The following is a 20,690-nucleotide window of genomic DNA, read 5'->3' as shown; positions in this document are numbered from 1 at the left end:
TTTTTGTTAATAGGTTGCTCCTTAATTATGCAAATTATACATCATGACCTCAGGCGGTCAGCTGCATAAAGCTAGTGTTACATAATGTATGCAAATTTTAGAACATATCCACATATTGATTTTTTTTTGAAATACTGAAGTGCATACACCCTCGTAGGAACGCAAGAGTTTGCTCCAATGGCTCCTAGCATCAAAAACTTTTTTTTGATAGGCCTGAGCGTCATCTGAACCCACCCAAACATATATATGTGAAATTTGAAATTATTAATACTTTTTTGTGAAATCAATTTGAAGTCAAATAGTTTGACATAGAATTCAAATTATAAATAATTTTCTTTGATGACACATCGAAATTAAATAGTGAAACTGATCTTCGAAAACGAGTGAAATTAAACTATAAATTTTTTTGATATAAATATTTTGTTTGAAAACAATTTTTGCGATCAGATTTGAAATCGAATTGCCTCCTTTTTTTTTGCGGAACAAAGTGGGAAATATACTGTGCGATAGGTGTAAAACACCAATCGTATGGGTCGCTTCGAACCTTATAACACCCGATACAAGACTAAACAATTAAATAAACTAAAATCGTTCAGTATGGCGAACTCCCATGAAACTACCTTTATAGATCTTTCTGATCGATTCGGAGGCGGTAGCGCGGCCGTAGCCGCAGGCGGAGAGACTAGGCAAGCGAATACTAATAACGCTTCAGCAGAGCCAAACAAGAGCACCGGTACTATTCCGAAAGCGCCTAAAGAGCAATCGCAACCATTACAAGCTCCACCATCGAACTTGAATTTTCCACCACCTACTACTAACAACACTGTCGAACCAAATCGAGCTTCTGTAGGCAACCCTCGTGGGCTTAGGGATGAGTTAGCGCCAATTCTAAAAGAACTGATGGTCGAGGCGAAACAAGCTATTATGACTGAAATTCGCGAGAGTTTACCGGAGTTAACGAGGACAACTCCAAATACAGGTACAGCGTTAGAGCAGTCAGGGGGAAATGGTAGGGCACATAATCGAAATAATAAACGTCGAAGACACAATTCGATCATCGAATCTCGCGATTCTAGGCGTTCCCTCGATTTAGCTACGCATGTTAATACAAATAATGGTAACGGCAATAGAAACAACAAACATCACATGATCAGTGCAACAGCCCACACGCGCAATAACCCACCACCAGTTCGTCAACCACAAATTGTCGAGGAAGGAGAATTTGCAGCTATCTCTGCCGGACGTCGAGAAGTGTCAGGAATAAGGGATAGGGAATTGTCCAGGCCAAACATTAAGGTAGAAAAATGGGGACTAGATTTTAAAGGGCACCGCGATGCCATGCCAGTCGAAGATTTTATATTCCGACTGGAATATTTGAAAGAACACTACGGTTGTACTTGGGGAGAAATAATAAGCAATTTCCACCGACTACTAAGCGGCGAGGCACGTGAGTGGTACTGGCTTTACATAAAGTCGCACGGCAGAGTCGATTGGCCGAGCTTGCAGCTCGCGCTGCTACCCCAATTTTCAGACCAGCGTACAGATTTTGAGATCCTTAGGGAACTGACAGAAAGGAAGCAAAGACCTGTAGAAAACATCGACGATTACTTCCATGCCGTCGGAGTGTTGCGATCCAGACTTAAGAAACCAATTCCGGAATATGAAATAGTTCGTTTGGCAAAAGGGAATCTGCGAGAATCTCTAGCTAAAATGGTCTACCCTATTTCGGCATATTCCTTAGACCAATTACGGATGGAATGTAAGGCAGTCGAACGATGTTTTCCGCGCCGAGACCGCACATCGCTGAGTAGTTTTACGCCACACACACAACAGGTAAATGAAAATTATCAAGCTGAAGACGATGAGCGATTTGCTCCCGGTGATAAGGGTCAAGTCACCGTGGAGGAAATACGCCATCAGTCTTCAAATAAGCAGTCGGGCGTTCGCAGAAACGTTTCGTGCTGGAATTTTGGCGCTGACGACCACTTCTTCACCGACTGCATGTCGCTTCAGCGCCGCATTTTCTGTTACAAATGTGGCAAACAGGATGTTATTACTCCTAAATGCCCAATGTGTAACCCAGCGGGAAACGCTCTGAGGAACGCGATCGTGACGGGGGAATCGCGCTCCACCCAAACCTCGTCAAAGTAGACGCGTCAACAAATACAGAACCGTATATAGAATTAGCAATTACAACTGATATTTGCATTTTCAATAAAAACACAAAAACCGTAAAGCCCTCAAAGACAGGGAAGGAAAATACGATATCCTATGAAGAACGACTTAGGAAGTACCTCGAAACTCGGGAAAGAATTTTTGCGGAAAGCATTGTTATGGGACGTCGGGCGGTTTCGCGTAAAATTCAGAAGGCAAGGGAACGATTTCAAAAAAGAAAAAAACTCCGACAGAAAGTAGTGGCTTCTATTAAAACATTAAGTACCACAGACCCGCGAGTATATGCGGATATAGATATAATGGGCATACAAACACGCGGCTTACTAGATACTGGCGCCTCCGTCAGCATTCTAGGCCGTGGCTGTCTGGAGTTGGTAGAGGAATTAGGAGTTACTATCGAACGTTATGTGTCTTCTGTCAAAACTGCAGGCGGCCACAGACATAATGTCTTAGGCAAAACAACTTTACCGGTAAAGTTCAACACAGTAGAACAAACAATTACATTTTTCTTATACCCGTACCTAGAGCAAAATATCTACCTCGGGGTCGACTTCTGGAAGGCGTTCGATTTGGCACCTGAAGTTATTACCGTAGATGAAATCGATTTAACAAAAATAGAGCAAGAGATGGTGTCGGAAGAAGACAGGAACGAACGTCGCGTTTTACACTGTTTAACGCCAGAGCAGAAAGAACGTTTAGAAAAAGTAGTAAAAGGGTTTAGAACATATGAAGATCACGGGTTGGGCGTACAAGCTTGGAAAAACATACAATAAAGTTGGTCGACGAAACAGTACCGATTAAGGAGCGACATTACCCTCTTTCGCCGGCGATGCAAGCCATCGTGTACGAAGAGGTCGATAAAATGTTGGAGTTGGGCGTTATAGAGGAGAGTGAGAGCCCCTGGAGTAACCGAACGACAGTGGTGAGGAAACCGGGGAAAAATCGCTTTTGTTTAGACGCTCGTAAACTAAACGCCGTCACCGTAAAAGATGCATACCCTTTACAAAACATATAGGGTATACTAAGTCGCATTGACGATACACACTTTATAAGCAGCGTTGACCTAAAGTTCGCGTTTTGGCAAATCGAGCTAGACGAGGCTAGTAAACCTTATACCGCGTTTACCGTGCCTGGACGTCCACTCTACCAATTCGTCACAATGCCATTTGGATTATGTAACGCGGCCCAAAGACTATGTCGTCTAATGGACCGTGTCATCCCGCAAAGACTAAAATCAAACGCTTTTATCTATTTGGATGACTTACTAATCATCGCCCCTGACTTTGACCCACATCTTCGGATTTTGCAAGAAGTCGTCATCTGCTTAAGAGACGCGAACCTTACAATAGGGTTGAAAAAATCGAGATTTTGTTTCAAGGAATTGCCATATTTAGGTTATATAGTAGGGGGCGGGATGTTAAAGACAGATCCTGAAAAGATCAAAGCAATACAGAAAATCCCTGTTCCAAAAACGGTAAAAGATGTGCGCAGTTTCCTCGGAACTGCAGGATGGTATAGGAGATTTATAAAAGATTTCGCCACAATGGCAGCACCTTTGACAGATTCGTTGAAGAAGGGGAAAAAGTTCGAAATGTCTGAAGAAGCAGTGGAAGCATTCAATAGCTTGAAGAGAGCACTTACGAGTGCTCCGGTTCTTAAACACCCTGATTTTTCAAAAAGATTTTTCATACAATGCGATGCATCTGATTATGGTCTGGGTGCAGTACTCTACCAAAAAGAAAGGGATGATGCAGAAAAGCCAATCGCATACTTTTCACAAAAGTTCAACGACTGTCAAAGAAAATATAGTACAACGGAGAAGGAATGTCTTGCGGCGGTGATGGCCGTCAAGAGATTTCGACCATATATCGATATAATGCCATTCACTATAGTGACTGATCATGCTAGCCTTAAATGGCTAATGTCTTTAAAAGATTTAAATGGAAGACTAGCTAGGTGGTCATTACAATTACAAGCTTTTAATTTTGAAATAGAACACCGTAAAGGTGCAGACAATATAGTGGCCGATACGCTCTCGCGTTGTATAGCAGAGGTCACAGAATATCCAATAGCAAATATGGATACCGTTGAGTTCGAATCGAAGGAATATAAAGAATTAATAAACACGATAGAAAACAATACAGATAGGTTGCCTGATCTAAAGGTAGAAGACGGGATGGTTTTTAAAAAGTTTTTGTCGAAAAACGTAGAACTAGAGGAAAATGAGTGGAAATTGTGGGTCCCTGAAGCTCTGACGTCAACTCTCATCGAAAACGCACATTGTCCAGAGATAGCTGCGCACGGGGGTATGGCGAAAACTCTACATAGACTTAGGAGGTTGTACTAGTGGCCTAACATGGTGGTACAGGTTCGCAACTTTGTGCGAGAATGCCAGACCTGTAAGGAAACAAAACCCTGTAATACAATCTTAAAGCCAGGAATCGGAACAGAGGTGGTAACAGTTCGCCCATTTCAAAAATTATACATTGATTTTTTAGGCAAATATCCGAGATCGAAACGAGGAAACTGTTTTATTCTTATCATTGTCGATCATTTTTCAAAGTTCATTTTTCTGAAGGCAATGCGCGAAGCCACCGCAAGCAATGTGGTTAAGTTCTTAACCGAAGAAATATTTCATAAGTTTGGTGTTCCGGAAATAGTACATTCCGATAACGGCAAACAATTTGTATCCAAACAGTTCTCGGAACTATTAGAAACGTACGGGGTTAGACACCTAAAAACAGCTTTTTATACACCGCAATCGAATGCCGCCGAAAGGGCAACCCAATCGGTGTTAGCTGCGATCAGATCATATTTAGAAAATGACCATAGGGATTGGGATTTATACCTAACCGAGATTGAGTGTTCTCTTCGGAGTGCAGTGCACTCGACGACAGGAGTGTCGCCATACTTTGCACTCTTCGGATTTAATATGTTCACAAATGGGGCTGATTATGCGCTCGCAAGGAAATTTAATTGTCTTAATGACAACGAAATGTTTGTACTTGATCATAGTGACAAGCTTAGGTTAATGCGTGAGAAAATACAAGAGAATTTACATGAAGCGTACGAAAGTAACGCGGCGCGCTACAATAAAAGAATTCGCGAAATACAGTGCAAGCCTGGCCAAGAAATTTACAAACGGAATTTTGTACTTAGCGACTTTAAACAAAATGTAACAAATTGTCGCAAGTTCACAAAGTGTCGAATTACTAAGGCGCTAGGTAACAATATGTACTTGTTAGAGTCGTTGGCAGGGAAGAGTTTAGGGGCCTGGCACGCGAAGGACCTTAAACAATAAACGAATCCTAAAGAACCTAATTCTACAGAACCTAACGCTTAATAATTAACTTAATATGAGTTAACCTAGAACTAAATAACTTACGGTTAAATAACTTAAAACTACGCAATTATGTACTATATAACTTAATATTAAAATGCCGCTGCGATGACCTGAAAGAAGGACAAAATGTAATTAACTTTATACAAATATATTCCATTACTTGCTGTGAATACCACCTTCGATGAGGGTCAAGTCGGGGGTAGGGTATTCCTGCAGAAGTGTTGATGCAAAATTTTCGTATAAGAAAAGAAAGATTACAAAAAGTAACGAATCCTAAGTACATATCTCAGTTTTTTTTTTACTTCCCGTAACATATGCCCGGCTAAGCTCTCGAGGCAGGAGACATTGTCGGGGTGTGGGTTTTCCCCGCGTTGGTCGCACTTTGGCCCACTCGAGTGGTACAGCTGAACTCCCAAGTCATGGGCAAGTTACCTAGAAAGACAGAATAAAAGTAGGCAAAAGTAATAACCCTTAGACACATGTGTACAAGTCATATATACTTCCCGTAAACTCGGCATTCCAGGATTCCAACACCGCGCCCGCTACGCCTCAAAACCGGAGCCTCCTATTTTCGCACTGAAAAAGAAAAAAAAAAATTTAATTATTTTAGCCAGAAAAGCATGGGCCACTTATATAAGTGCACATTTTTTTTGTGTTGGGTAACCAAATCATCAAAACTACAACAACCACTTGAAAAATTGTCAACTTCCACTGAAAGTATTTATTTTCAATTATTACCTTTTCTGAGGCATTTGGTTGTCGGTGGACACCTTTCGCGATGCGTGTGGATGCCTTCAGCAGTCGACGACTGCTCCAAAACTCCAAGATTTGGGGTGTATCGCAGATCCCTGGGCCTTGGGGCTATCGGGGCGAAGAGCCTGCTTTCAAGCCACCCCAGAAGCACAACGGAGTGCCTATAAATCGCACTAAAGAGCCGCTGCCCTTTGACATAATAACACTCGCGCACTGAATTGACCTTATTTAAATATACGAAAAATGTCACTAATATCGCGGATTTTTATTTGCACACAGATAAAATATAAACAAACGAGAAACGTCAAACACGGGATAGGGTCACAATAGAGGAATTGGCAAAAGCTCTTTTCCAAGGGTTGCCAGTTAATCATTGAGAGTGGTGAATATAGGAAAGAGACGAATATAGAATGGAAATAATTCGTTATGAAGACAATACAAAACGGTATAGGAAAACGGTGCCGGAGATCGATTTCAACGACATAAAAGGAGGTTACTACAGGACAAGTAAAACTAATACAGTACTGAGAAGCAGTCGAAATTGCAGTGCGCGCTCCGCTGAAAGAAAAAAAAAGGTTTAATTCGGTTAAAAGAAGTTCCCTGTGCGCGTGAAATTATATCGAAGTATGTGATTTTGGAATTGTTTAAAAGAAAAAAAAAACTTTTTTGTATACCCCTATTACCGGCTTTTGGCATTAAAATACATACCGAATCCGTCGGTGAATAATTCAATCCAACTTACGGCATAATGGATGTGGAATAGCTTTCATTGGTAAGTGCAGATTTCGGTTTTTTTCGTTAGATTTTTCTTGCCCTTAATTCCTTTTTTTTTTTGCGCCATTTTGGGGTTCACGCAATCCCATCGTCGACTTCGGTCATTGATTTTCCAGGTTTTAAACCCCCTTCAAAGCTTAATTATCTTCTTTTTTAAAATAATTTCCCTTTCTTTTGTTGCACAGATTTTCTTTGTAAACTTTAATCTTACCCGTATTTTTTTTCTTTCGGAGTTCAACTCTCCATTCAAAACTTAAACATTTTTCTAAAATTGATTCCTTTATTAGTGAGAACATTTTTTCCTTCTTCTTGTAAATTGTGGTTTCTTGCAAAAAATTTTGCTATCTTTATCGTGTTCGAAACACCATAATGAGGTAAAAACCGCGTGAACGCCAAAATTGGCGTGAAATACCATACTATCCCAATTAAGTCGCGCTGAATGCTATTTTTTTATTCCGGTAGTGGGAATGCATCTGGTCACCGTGGATCACACAAAAGCTTTACCAGCGCCAGGGAAACCTTTATACCGGTTCATATTAGCTGTCCCATTATAGCACTCACCTATAAATACAATTTCTTCACCTATAATTCGTCCAGCGGAGGAGACCGGAATAACTTTAAAAGAAAACCAAGCACCCAAATAACTCGGAGAACGGAAATATCGGAAGCAGAACGTTTCATACATGATAGGGCACCTTACGTATCTTTATATGTGTATTTGGTTTATTTATAAAATTCAGTTTTTTTTGTCAAGTTGAACTGTACCAAATTAAGTGGCCCCTATAGGCCCTCAGAATATATTCCAACCGAGTAATTGTAGGAAGAAAACGTTTTTTTTTTTTTGTTTAAATCATAGATGTGTATTGTGAAGATTTTTTCCGCTAAGACTCGAGAATATTCGGAAGATAAAATTTTGAATGTAACGGGAGTTTTATGTGTGATCTAGTTATTTTTTTTTGTGGTACAGTATCATACAGCAAACTTTTTTTTTATAAAATATATATTCTGGTTTAAGATTCGGAATTGGATGAATCCATGTATATACATGCGTACCAATATATATACATACATGCTTCCGGAAAATCGATCCTTCTTGAAAAGGTTTTAAATTCCTGTTTAAAATTCCTGTTTTTTTTTTTTGGTGTCTATAAGTGATTTTCGTGAACCTGTGCGAAATTACACATTGTATTCAATATGGTGCATGCTGGTATTTATACATACTTATGTAAATATATATATTGGTCCTAATAAGACATAATTTCGTCGTAATGCGATGTTGTGTAGATCAGGTTAATGTAAAGTATATTTTAGTGTCGGATAATCACTGAAGTTTTTTTTTTGTTTTGTCCTGATATAAATCATTGTTTTTTTTTTTACAAACATTGCTGTTTGGCTCAATAGCCGTAAGATACGCTGTTTTTTTTATCGCTTTCTTTGTATAGAAGTAAGATATTTTAAATAAATAATGTGTTATATTGAAATTAGAAAAGAAATTGAAATGGTCGGCTAAAATCAATTGGTAGGGGTGGGGAAGGATGACGCAAGGGTAAGTGAATAGGGTCATGTGGAGCAGAGGAAAAGGGGACCTGCATAGCGAATCGAGCGGTCCAAGGTAGGGTGGGCTTTCTGCGAGGGGTATGCACGGAAGTCAGATGACGATGATTGTGACATCCGCCCCGCATCAAGGTGGACAAGGGTTAAGGGCCCCGACCTCTCGCCCTGAGCTAGATGGGGGACATTCCACCTTGATTGCGCAAAGGGGCGGATTCACATCTAAAAGGTGTACGTTACAACCTGTTGGTGAATAATGCAGTGGTATGCCGGTACATTAATGCCATTCTTTAATAACTGTCCAATTAATCCAGTTTTTCTTCCAGTCATTGACTTCGCTCCATCTCTGCAAAGTGGGCAAAGCTTATATCGATCAAGAACTAAAAAAACTCGCCTTTCGAGTGCATCATATGTTGTTTGACCATTGGCGTGTCCATGGAGAGTTTGCAAACACTTCTGTTATATTAAATTCATCATCTACCCTCCTGATACAAATAATGAGCTGTGAGAGATCATTTTGGTCTGTGGCTTCGTCAAGGCATAGTGAAAAATATTTGCATTTTGAAATTTTTTCCAAAGTTATGTGCCTAATGTAGGAGCAAATATCTTCAGAGCGGCGGTAAATGGTTCTGGGTGATAAAGGAATCTGATCAGTCATTTCACAAAACATGTTTCCTGCACTTCCGAAACATTGATGAACAGATTTCATAACATTTTTGATGAGCTCTCGATCAGTAAAAGGCCGACCATGTTTAGCCAGTTCATGGGCTACTAAAAAGCTTGCCTTATTTTTGGTTTCGGCTAGTTGCAGTGCACTCATTGACTGATTTTTTTCCAAACTAGGCAGTTTGTATACATTTTTTGCCATTTCCTCATAAAAGGGTTTTTTAATTGTATTAAATAAAGTTCCCTGTCCCTGCCAGAATAGTTTTCTAACTCTTTGTGACAGGATTTGTAATGCCTCTCTAAATTGAAAGATTGAATGCCCCCTTTTCTATGGCATACAGCTTCCCCCTCTAAATTTTCTGCAAAAAAAAAAATTGCATTTCCCACTCTATGTTGAACTTTGTCATAATTACTAGCACGCAAAAACAATAATTGGGGCATTAACTTGGTCATACATACATACATGCATACATACATATAAGCACCTAAATATACGTATAAAGCTAAAACTAATATACGTATCGCTGTAGTCGTATCCCTAACGTAATCAGATGTTTATAGTTACGACGGTAAACCAAAACCCAATTGGTTGGCTACGATACGGTTACGTCCTTAGCGGCACCAATAATCGATTGCATTGATTCTCATAAGGTTGGTCGAATCAGCTGTTATAAGGTTACCGATACGGTTACCGATAAAGCACCAATGTCTTCAGCTTAAATCAGCGCTTTGATCAAAAGCAATGTTGCTCACTTGCAGTGTTGCCAGGTGATGTAAAAAAAAGAAGCTAGATTGGCAAAAAAAAAGGTTAGAAAAGGCTAAATTTAGAAACAAACGAAGGTAAAAAAAGGCCAGAAACTTTTTTGGTTAATTCATTAAATTTTTTTTATATTTTAGTTTACACATTTGTAAATAAAAACCTATAAACATAACTTAAACATAACTTCTTGTTTCAAAACATATCAGGCACATTTTCCTTGACTAGCACATGGAATTACTTTAAATTATTGCATATGTGTATATACATAAAAAAAATATTACAAACTAATTATTTATATAAAATATTCCCCGTCTGAAGAATCAGAAGAGCTTAAGTCTGCGTATAAAGTTTGGCTATTTACCATAGATATGAGATCATCGGTAATTTCAAAATCATTACAACATTTAGATAAGCGTTTTAACGAGCATCTAATATTAAGCAGCGCATTAAGCATTTTAATTTTTAGTTTGTTCCTTAATTTAGTTTTCAGAATTTTCTTGCCACTAAAAATTCTTTCAACCTCCGCGTTACTGAGTGGTAATACTAAAAAACTAAATATGAATTCGACAAGTTCTACAAAAGGAGGTTCGTTTAATGCATTTTTATGTTCCTGGAGTTCCGACCAAAATTTCATGGTGGAGTGTACATTTTTCCATTGTATAGTTATAAGTTTTCGCCACTGCAGCTCTATTAATGCTATTTGACTTGAAGAATAACTATACTTCTCATTTTCAAAGTAAGAAAATACATCTGGCTTTGAAACTTTCAACGAATTTTCAGCAGAAAAAGAATTAAACCCTTGTAGAGAACTCATAATATTAGGTATTAGGTGTTCACTGGAACTATTGAAATTACTTTATTTTAGAAATTATTAAAAATACATTCGGAGTAAAAAAGGCTAGAAAAAAGTCACGAAGCTAAACCCAAAATTTGAGGCTAAAGGCAAAAAAAAAAGGCTAAATCTAGCCTCGAAAAGGCTAACCTGGCAACACTGCTCACTTGAATGCTAGGTAAGAACCAAAGATGACTTGATACGAAACATTTGTTTACGCGCTCATTTTTTGCGCTCCCACGAGGGATTTATCTCAAATGCCAGAACAAAAAATGTGCCAGCTAAAACGAAAAACGGGCCAAAAATTTCGGTAAACTTTAGTTTGACCTACAACTGTAGAATGGCTTCAAAAATTATGGGAAAAAGGATCAAAATACTTGTTTTAGTGTAAATATTATTAGTTCGATGGCGGAGGGTAAATATTATTTCCCCTTCAAAAGTTATCACTAAAAACAGGTTTTGTAAATATGAAGTCCCGATGCAACCAGTCCATTTTGATCACAGAACCTGGAACGTCAGACATGTAGGATAAGCCCTATTCATTAAATGATGTTAACTATTATATCGTAGGTCCGATTTACTGAAATTTTAAAAGAATATATGGTTTTCACTGTGAGTTAAATGCGTTACAATATTTGACTAATTAATTTAATGAAAATGTAAATTTTACTTAGATTTGTTTATATTTGACTCTAACTAGTCGTATTATTGTAAAATAAGTTTAGAGAAATGAATATTTTACGACTATCATTTTATTAAATGATTGAAGCTATAATCGCCGAAATGTATGTCAAAAATCCCCATCTTCAGATCTATTAATTTTTGTTTGGAGTGGCATCATTGACAAATGTTATAAAAAATGTGCATTTTGACAGCGCTCTCTCGAAACAAAGAGTTGTTAATCCATTCATCTATGGTAAGAACTGAGAGCGCTATGAATTTTTCTACCGTAGATATGACACACACAGTCACAAGATGAATTGTTTGAATGTATGCGAATTCCGATGCCTGTTATAGAGCAAAAAAAAAACTTTTTTGTATACCCCTATTACCGGCTTTTGGCATTAAAATACATACCGAATCCGTCGGTGAATAATTCAATCCAACTTACGGCATAATGGATGTGGAATAGCTTTCATTGGTAAGTGCAGATTTCGGTTTTTTTCGTTAGATTTTTCTTGCCCTTAATTCCTTTTTTTTTTTGCGCCATTTTGGGGTTCACGCAATCCCATCGTCGACTTCGGTCATTGATTTTCCAGGTTTTAAACCCCCTTCAAAGCTTAATTATCTTCTTTTTTAAACTAATTTCCCTTTCTTTTGTTGCACAGATTTTCTTTGTAAACTTTAATCTTACCCGTATTTTTTTTCTTTCGGAGTTCAACTCTCCATTCAAAACTTAAACATTTTTCTAAAATTGATTCCTTTATTAGTGAGAACATTTTTTCCTTCTTCTTGTAAATTGTGGTTTCTTGCAAAAAATTTTGCTATCTTTATCGTGTTCGAAACACCATAATGAGGAAAAAACCGCGTGAACGCCAAAATTGGCGTGAAATACCATACTATCCCAATTAAGTCGCGCTGAATGCTATTTTTTTATTCCGGTAGTGGGAATGCATCTGGTCACCGTGGATCACACAAAAGCTTTACCAGCGCCAGGGAAACCTTTATACCGGTTCATATTAGCTGTCCCATTATAGCACTCACCTATAAATACAATTTCTTCACCTATAATTCGTCCAGCGGAGGAGACCGGAATAACTTTAAAAGAAAACCAAGCACCCAAATAACTCGGAGAACGGAAATATCGGAAGCAGAACGTTTCATACATGATAGGGCACCTTACGTATCTTTATATGTGTATTTGGTTTATTTATAAAATTCAGTTTTTTTTGTCAAGTTGAACTGTACCAAATTAAGTGGCCCCTATAGGCCCTCAGAATATATTCCAACCGAGTAATTGTAGGAAGAAAACGTTTTTTTTTTTTGTTTAAATCATAGATGTGTATTGTGAAGATTTTTTCCGCTAAGACTCGAGAATATTCGGAAGATAAAATTTTGAATGTAACGGGAGTTTTATGTGTGATCTAGTTATTTTTTTTTGTGGTACAGTATCATACAGCAAACTTTTTTTTTATAAAATATATATTCTGGTTTAAGATTCGGAATTGGATGAATCCATGTATATACATGCGTACCAATATATATACATACATGCTTCCGGAAAATCGATCCTTCTTGAAAAGGTTTTAAATTCCTGTTTAAAATTCCTGTTTTTTTTTTTTGGTGTCTATAAGTGATTTTCGTGAACCTGTGCGAAATTACACATTGTATTCAATATGGTGCATGCTGGTATTTATACATACTTATGTAAATATATATATTGGTCCTAATAAGACATAATTTCGTCGTAATGCGATGTTGTGTAGATCAGGTTAATGTAAAGTATATTTTAGTGTCGGATAATCACTGAAGTTTTTTTTTTGTTTTGTCCTGATATAAATCATTGTTTTTTTTTTTACAAACATTGCTGTTTGGCTCAATAGCCGTAAGATACGCTGTTTTTTTTATCGCTTTCTTTGTATAGAAGTAAGATATTTTAAATAAATAATGTGTTATATTGAAATTAGAAAAGAAATTGAAATGGTCGGCTAAAATCAATTGGTAGGGGTGGGGAAGGATGACGCAAGGGTAAGTGAATAGGGTCATGTGGAGCAGAGGAAAAGGGGACCTGCATAGCGAATCGAGCGGTCCAAGGTAGGGTGGGCTTTCTGCGAGGGGTATGCACGGAAGTCAGATGACGATGATTGTGATATCCGCCCCGCATCAAGGTGGACAAGGGTTAAGGGCCCCGACCTCTCGCCCTGAGCTAGATGGGGGACATTCCACCTTGATTGCGCAAAGGGGCGGATTCACATCTAAAAGGTGTACGTTACAACCTGTTGGTGAATAATGCAGTGGTATGCCGGTACATTAATGCCATTCTTTAATAACTGTCCAATTAATCCAGTTTTTCTTCCAGTCATTGACTTCGCTCCATCTCTGCAAAGTGGGCAAAGCTTATATCGATCAAGAACTAAAAAAAACTCGCCTTTCGAGTGCATCATATGTTGTTTGACCATTGGCGTGTCCATGGAGAGTTTGCAAACACTTCTGTTATATTAAATTCATCATCTACCCTCCTGATACAAATAATGAGCTGTGAGAGATCATTTTGGTCTGTGGCTTCGTCAAGGCATAGTGAAAAATATTTGCATTTTGAAATTTTTTCCAAAGTTATGTGCCTAATGTAGGAGCAAATATCTTCAGAGCGGCGGTAAATGGTTCTGGGTGATAAAGGAATCTGATCAGTCATTTCACAAAACATGTTTCCTGCACTTCCGAAACATTGATGAACAGATTTCATAACATTTTTGATGAGCTCTCGATCAGTAAAAGGCCGACCATGTTTAGCCAGTTCATGGGCTACTAAAAAGCTTGCCTTATTTTTGGTTTCGGCTAGTTGCAGTGCACTCATTGACTGATTTTTTTCCAAACTAGGCAGTTTGTATAAATTTTTTGCCATTTCCTCATAAAAGGGTTTTTTAATTGTATTAAATAAAGTTCCCTGTCCCTGCCAGAATAGTTTTCTAACTCTTTGTGACAGGATTTGTAATGCCTCTCTAAATTGAAAGATTGAATGCCCCCTTTTCTATGGCATACAGCTTCCCCCTCTAAATTTTCTGCAAAAAAAAAAATTGCATTTCCCACTCTATGTTGAACTTTGTCATAATTACTAGCGCGCAAAAACAATAATTGGGGCATTAACTTGGTCATACATACATACATGCATACATACATATAAGCACCTAAATATACGTATAAAGCTAAAACTAATATACGTATCGCTGTAGTCGTATCCCTAACGTAATCAGATGTTTATAGTTACGACGGTAAACCAAAACCCAATTGGTTGGCTACGATACGGTTACGTCCTTAGCGGCACCAATAATCGATTGCATTGATTCTCATAAGGTTGGTCGAATCAGCTGTTATAAGGTTACCGATACGGTTACCGATAAAGCACCAATGTCTTCAGCTTAAATCAGCGCTTTGATCAAAAGCAATGTTGCTCACTTGCAGTGTTGCCAGGTGATGTAAAAAAAAGAAGCTAGATTGGCAAAAAAAAAGGTTAGAAAAGGCTAAATTTAGAAACAAACGAAGCTAAAAAAAGGCCAGAAACTTTTTTGGTTAATTCATTAAATTTTTTTTATATTTTAGTTTACACATTTGTAAATAAAAACCTATAAACATAACTTAAACATAACTTCTTGTTTCAAAACATATCAGGCACATTTTCCTTGACTAGCACATGGAATTACTTTAAATTATTGCATATGTGTATATACATAAAAAAAATATTACAAACTAATTATTTATATAAAATATTCCCCGTCTGAAGAATCAGAAGAGCTTAAGTCTGCGTATAAAGTTTGGCTATTTACCATAGATATGAGATCATCGGTAATTTCAAAATCATTACAACATTTAGATAAGCGTTTTAACGAGCATCTAATATTAAGCAGCGCATTAAGCATTTTAATTTTTAGTTTGTTCCTTAATTTAGTTTTCAGAATTTTCTTGCCACTAAAAATTCTTTCAACCTCCGCGTTACTGAGTGGTAATACTAAAAAACTAAATATGAATTCGACAAGTTCTACAAAAGGAGGTTCGTTTAATGCATTTTTATGTTCCTGGAGTTCCGACCAAAATTTCATGGTGGAGTGTACATTTTTCCATTGTATAGTTATAAGTTTTCGCCACTGCAGCTCTATTAATGCTATTTGACTTGAAGAATAACTATACTTCTCATTTTCAAAGTAAGAAAATACATCTGGCTTTGAAACTTTCAACGAATTTTCAGCAGAAAAAGAATTAAACCCTTGTAGAGAACTCATAATATTAGGTATTAGGTGTTCACTGGAACTATTGAAATTACTTTATTTTAGAAATTATTAAAAATACATTCGGAGTAAAAAAGGCTAGAAAAAAGTCACGAAGCTAAACCCAAAATTTGAGGCTAAAGGCAAAAAAAAAAGGCTAAATCTAGCCTCGAAAAGGCTAACCTGGCAACACTGCTCACTTGAATGCTAGGTAAGAACCAAAGATGACTTGATACGAAACATTTGTTTACGCGCTCATTTTTTGCGCTCCCACGAGGGATTTATCTCAAATGCCAGAACAAAAAATGTGCCAGCTAAAACGAAAAACGGGCCAAAAATTTCGGTAAACTTTAGTTTGACCTACAACTGTAGAATGGCTTCAAAAATTATGGGAAAAAGGATCAAAATACTTGTTTTAGTGTAAATATTATTAGTTCGATGGCGGAGGGTAAATATTATTTCCCCTTCAAAAGTTATCACTAAAAACAGGTTTTGTAAATATGAAGTCCCGATGCAACCAGTCCATTTTGATCACAGAACCTGGAACGTCAGACATGTAGGATAAGCCCTATTCATTAAATGATGTTAACTATTATATCGTAGGTCCGATTTACTGAAATTTTAAAAGAATATATGGTTTTCACTGTGAGTTAAATGCGTTACAATATTTGACTAATTAATTTAATGAAAATGTAAATTTTACTTAGATTTGTTTATATTTGACTCTAACTAGTCGTATTATTGTAAAATAAGTTTAGAGAAATGAATATTTTACGACTATCATTTTATTAAATGATTGAAGCTATAATCGCCGAAATGTATGTCAAAAATCCCCATCTTCAGATCTATTAATTTTTGTTTGGAGTGGCATCATTGACAAATGTTATAAAAAATGTGCATTTTGACAGCGCTCTCTCGAAACAAAGAGTTGTTAATCCATTCATCTATGGTAAGAACTGAGAGCGCTATGAATTTTTCTACCGTAGATATGACACACACAGTCACAAGATGAATTGTTTGAATGTATGCGAATTCCGATGCCTGTTATAGAGCATTGAAAGCTATTGTGCTCTCTTTTATATTACGATGTACATATATACAGTTATCGACTTAACACTTCACTTTTTGTAATTTTACGTTTTATTTGACTAAAAGCAAATAAACGTTGAAGAAGTTTGATAGAAACGTTCATGTGTTTTGATTAATATATTTCAACCCCCATACACGTCTTTTGATATAAAAATTCATTATAAATTTCCGCGTAGCTTCAGTTTTCGAACTAGTTCGACTGTCCACTTCTTTGGGGTAGTAGCACACCCGGTCATTTGTTCGACTGTCTTGGTAAAGCTTTTGCTTTACCACTTTAATTCTTCTTGGGAAGGACAAAGCCTTACCTGGTAAATATGCATATGTGTCTATATATTCACAATTGTAACAAGATCCGTAACGTGTTGGTGATATTTAAACTTGGTTGATAGGCTTTATTCAATGTGATTCACTCCATGGGTGTTGGATAGTGAAGTGTGAAAATCTAAGTTAACATTTCAGACGCTATTTTATAATAAACATCAGAGGTTTGAATATAAGGCCAAGTAATTTTTCAAACCATTCTCATACGTACATATACCATCAAATTAAGTATGAAGTGAGAATCATTTCAAAGCAGTATGCTGTCAGTTTGCGTGTAATGCATAGAAACCCGTTTTTCTGTAAAAGTGTTTATTAGAAAGCAATGCACAATGCGCAATGATTCGTGCGGTTTGCTTAAAAAATTATTGAGTTTTTCAATAGGTCAATACTGTGGAAGAAAACAAGAAAAAACAATTTAAGTACTTAAACAAAGAAAAAACTTGGCGTGATGTACCCGAAGAGATTTAGGCAGAGCTTCTCTTCCAAATTGCGTCGTGCTCCTTTTAATCTTCTTTAAAAATTTGCGGCACGGGACCTTTGTAAATGTTTTATGCCACGGCATGTTTTATGCAAGGCATATGAATTTTTCACTGAGAAGTTTTTCATGGCAGAAATACACTCGGAGTGTTTGTTAAATCACTGCGGAAGGGAAGTTGATCCCAGGACCCTCAGTGTGGTAGGAGAGCACGCTACCACCACACCACGGCGGCCGCCAATGCACTTGTGTCAAATATATGTCGATACTAAATCGAATCGACCAAAATATTAAAACGACAATAATACTAATAATGTATGTATAAGCATTATTCAAACAGGAAAGGAAGGCTAAGTTCGGGTGTAACCGAACATTCTTCTAAAAAAAAAAAATACTCAGCTGAGAGCTTAGCTGCGTTGGTTTCGTAGGGTTTCGTAGATGGTTCATATGTGGGTTTTAATTCCATATCACATACATTTGGGAAATATTGAAAAATTGTAGACCAAGGGTGACCTTTTTGGAACGATTTTCCTTCATCCTTTGTCAAATAAGGGAAAATCGCCATGTAGGAAAATGAACCTAGGGTAACCCTGGAATGTGTTTGAATTGCATGGGTATCAAATGGAAGGTATTAAAGAGTATTTTAAAAGAGAGTGTGCCTTAGTTCTATAGGTGGACGCCTTTTCGAGATATCGCCATAAAGGTGGAACAGGGGTGACTCTATAATGTGTTTGAACGATATGGGTATTAAATTAAAGGTGTTAATGAGTATTTTAAAAGGGAGTGGGCCTTAGTTCTATCGTGATAAAGGTGGACCAGGGGTGGCTCTATAATATGTTGGAACGATATGGGTATCAAATTAAAGGTATTAATGATGATTTTAAATGAGAGTGGCCCTTAGTTGTATATGTGAATGCGTTTTCGAGATATCGGCCAAAATGCGGACCAGGGTGACCAAGAACGTCATCTGTCGGGTACCGCTAATTTATTTATATATGTAATACCCCTAACAGTATTCCTGCCATGATTCCAAGGGCTTTTGATTTCGCCCTGCAGAACTTCATTTTCCTCTACTTAATATGGTAGGTGTCACACTCATTTTACAATGCTTTTTTTAATTATATTTTGCGTCAAAAAACCAACCCAATCACCATGTTTCATCCTTTTTTTCGTATTTGGTATAGAATTATGGCATTTTTTTTTTCATTTTTCGAAATTTTCGATATCGAAAAAGTGGGCGTAGTCATAGTCGGATTTCGCCCATTTTTATTATAAAGTGAGTGCAGATAAGTATGTGAACTAAGTTTAGTACAAATATATCGATTTTTGCTCAAGTTATCGTGTTAACGGCCGAGCGGAAGGACAGACTGTTGACTGTGTATTACAACTGGGCGTCGCTTCAACCGAATTCGCCTATTTTCTCAGTTATCGTAATAGAAGCAATACCCTTACCAAATTTCACAAGGATTGGTAAATTTTTGTTTGAGTTATGGCATTAAAAGTATTCTAGACAAATTAAATGAAAAAGGGCGGAGCCACGCCCATTTAAAAATTTTTTTTTATTTTTTTATTTTGTTGCACCATATCATTACTGGAGTTGAATGTTGATATAATTTATTTATCGGCCTACTGATTTGTAAGATCGCGAGTTTGAATCGAGCTCAAGGCCTAACAATAATTATTTTATCATTATTATTGTTATAATATATTTTTTCTTAATTGAAAACATTTTTTAATTAGAATAGAAGAAAGAAAAAATTTAGACAACTGCCAAAGCTCGTTGTATAGATCCATTTCGGGAACTGCTAAATTCCTTGATCGGCAACGTTTAGGCGCCGCTGCTGTGGCTGAGTGGTTATAGTGGTTAGTGAATGGTTATAGCAGCGGCGCCTAAACGTTGCCGATGAAGGAATTTAGCAGTTCCCGAAATGGATCTATACAACGAGCTTTGGCAGTTGTCTAAATTTTTTCTTTCTTCTATTCTAATTTAAAAATTTTTTCAATTAAGAAAAAATATATTATAACAATAATAATGATAAAATAATTATTGTTAGGCCTTGAGCTCGATTCAAACTCGCGATCCTATAATTTATTTATATATTGTAAAAATATTCAATTTTTTGTTAAATTTGACTTTTAAATTTTTTTTAAAGTGGGTGTGTTTGTCATCCAATTTTGCTAATTTTTATTTAGAATACATATAGTAATAGGAGTAACGTTTCTACCAAATTTCATCGTGATATCTTCAACAACAACCAAATTCCAGCTTGCAAAACTTTTAAATTACCTTCTTTTAAAAGTGGGCGGTGCCACACCCATTGACCAAAATTTTAGATATTTTCTATTCTGCGTGTTAAGGTCAACGCACCTACAAAGTTTCCTTCTTTGGTAATGAATTATCGCACCTTTTCCGTTCTTCGAAATTTTCGATATCAAAAAAGTGGGCGTTAAAGTCCGATTTCGTTCATTTTAAACAGCGATCTGAGATGAGTGCCCAGGAACTTACATACCAAATTTCAATAAGATACCTCAAAATTTACACAAATTATCGTGTTCACGGACAGACGGACGGACGGACGGATGGACATGGCTAAATGAATTTCTTTTTCCCCCAAATCATTTTGATATATAGAAGTCTATATCTATCTATGCGAACAAAATTAATATACTCTGTGAGCTCTGCTCAGATGAGTATAAAAATATCGGCTGACTACTGCCACTTCGGCCACTATTCACATTCAATTATTTTCTTTTCTAATTCACAGGGTTTCGCATAATGCTAAAGTAAATATATACGGTCTTCCATACATTCGAGAAATGCCAAAAATAACTGGAATATCAGGTTCAGACTTAATTGTAAAGTGTCCTGTAGCGGGCTATCCAATTGAAAAAATCCATTGGGAGCGAGGTAAGTATATATATGATATGTATATATACATATGCATGTCTTAAATGTTTTTGTTTTTCTTGTGACCAAGTGAATAGGAAACTCTCATAGCACCCTTTCTCTCCCACCCTCCTTATTTCACTAA

At 37.0% G+C, this 20,690-nt stretch overlaps 1 protein-coding gene across 1 annotated transcript in view; it reads left to right on the top strand.

The window, feature by feature from the left end:
* Positions 1–20,690, top strand: part of Dscam4 (Down syndrome cell adhesion molecule 4) — a 2,049,237-nt gene that overhangs the window by 899,744 nt on the left and 1,128,803 nt on the right. Inside the window, 1 exon segment of the mRNA XM_067787909.1 lies at positions 20,424–20,566. Coding sequence (XP_067644010.1) covers positions 20,424–20,566 — 143 coding nt within the window.

The sequence above is a fragment of the Eurosta solidaginis genome, chromosome 5, assembly GCF_040869045.1.
Source record: "Eurosta solidaginis isolate ZX-2024a chromosome 5, ASM4086904v1, whole genome shotgun sequence".
Taxonomy (NCBI): Eukaryota; Metazoa; Arthropoda; class Insecta; order Diptera; family Tephritidae; genus Eurosta; species Eurosta solidaginis.
This window is presented reverse-complemented; position numbering and strand designations above follow the sequence as displayed.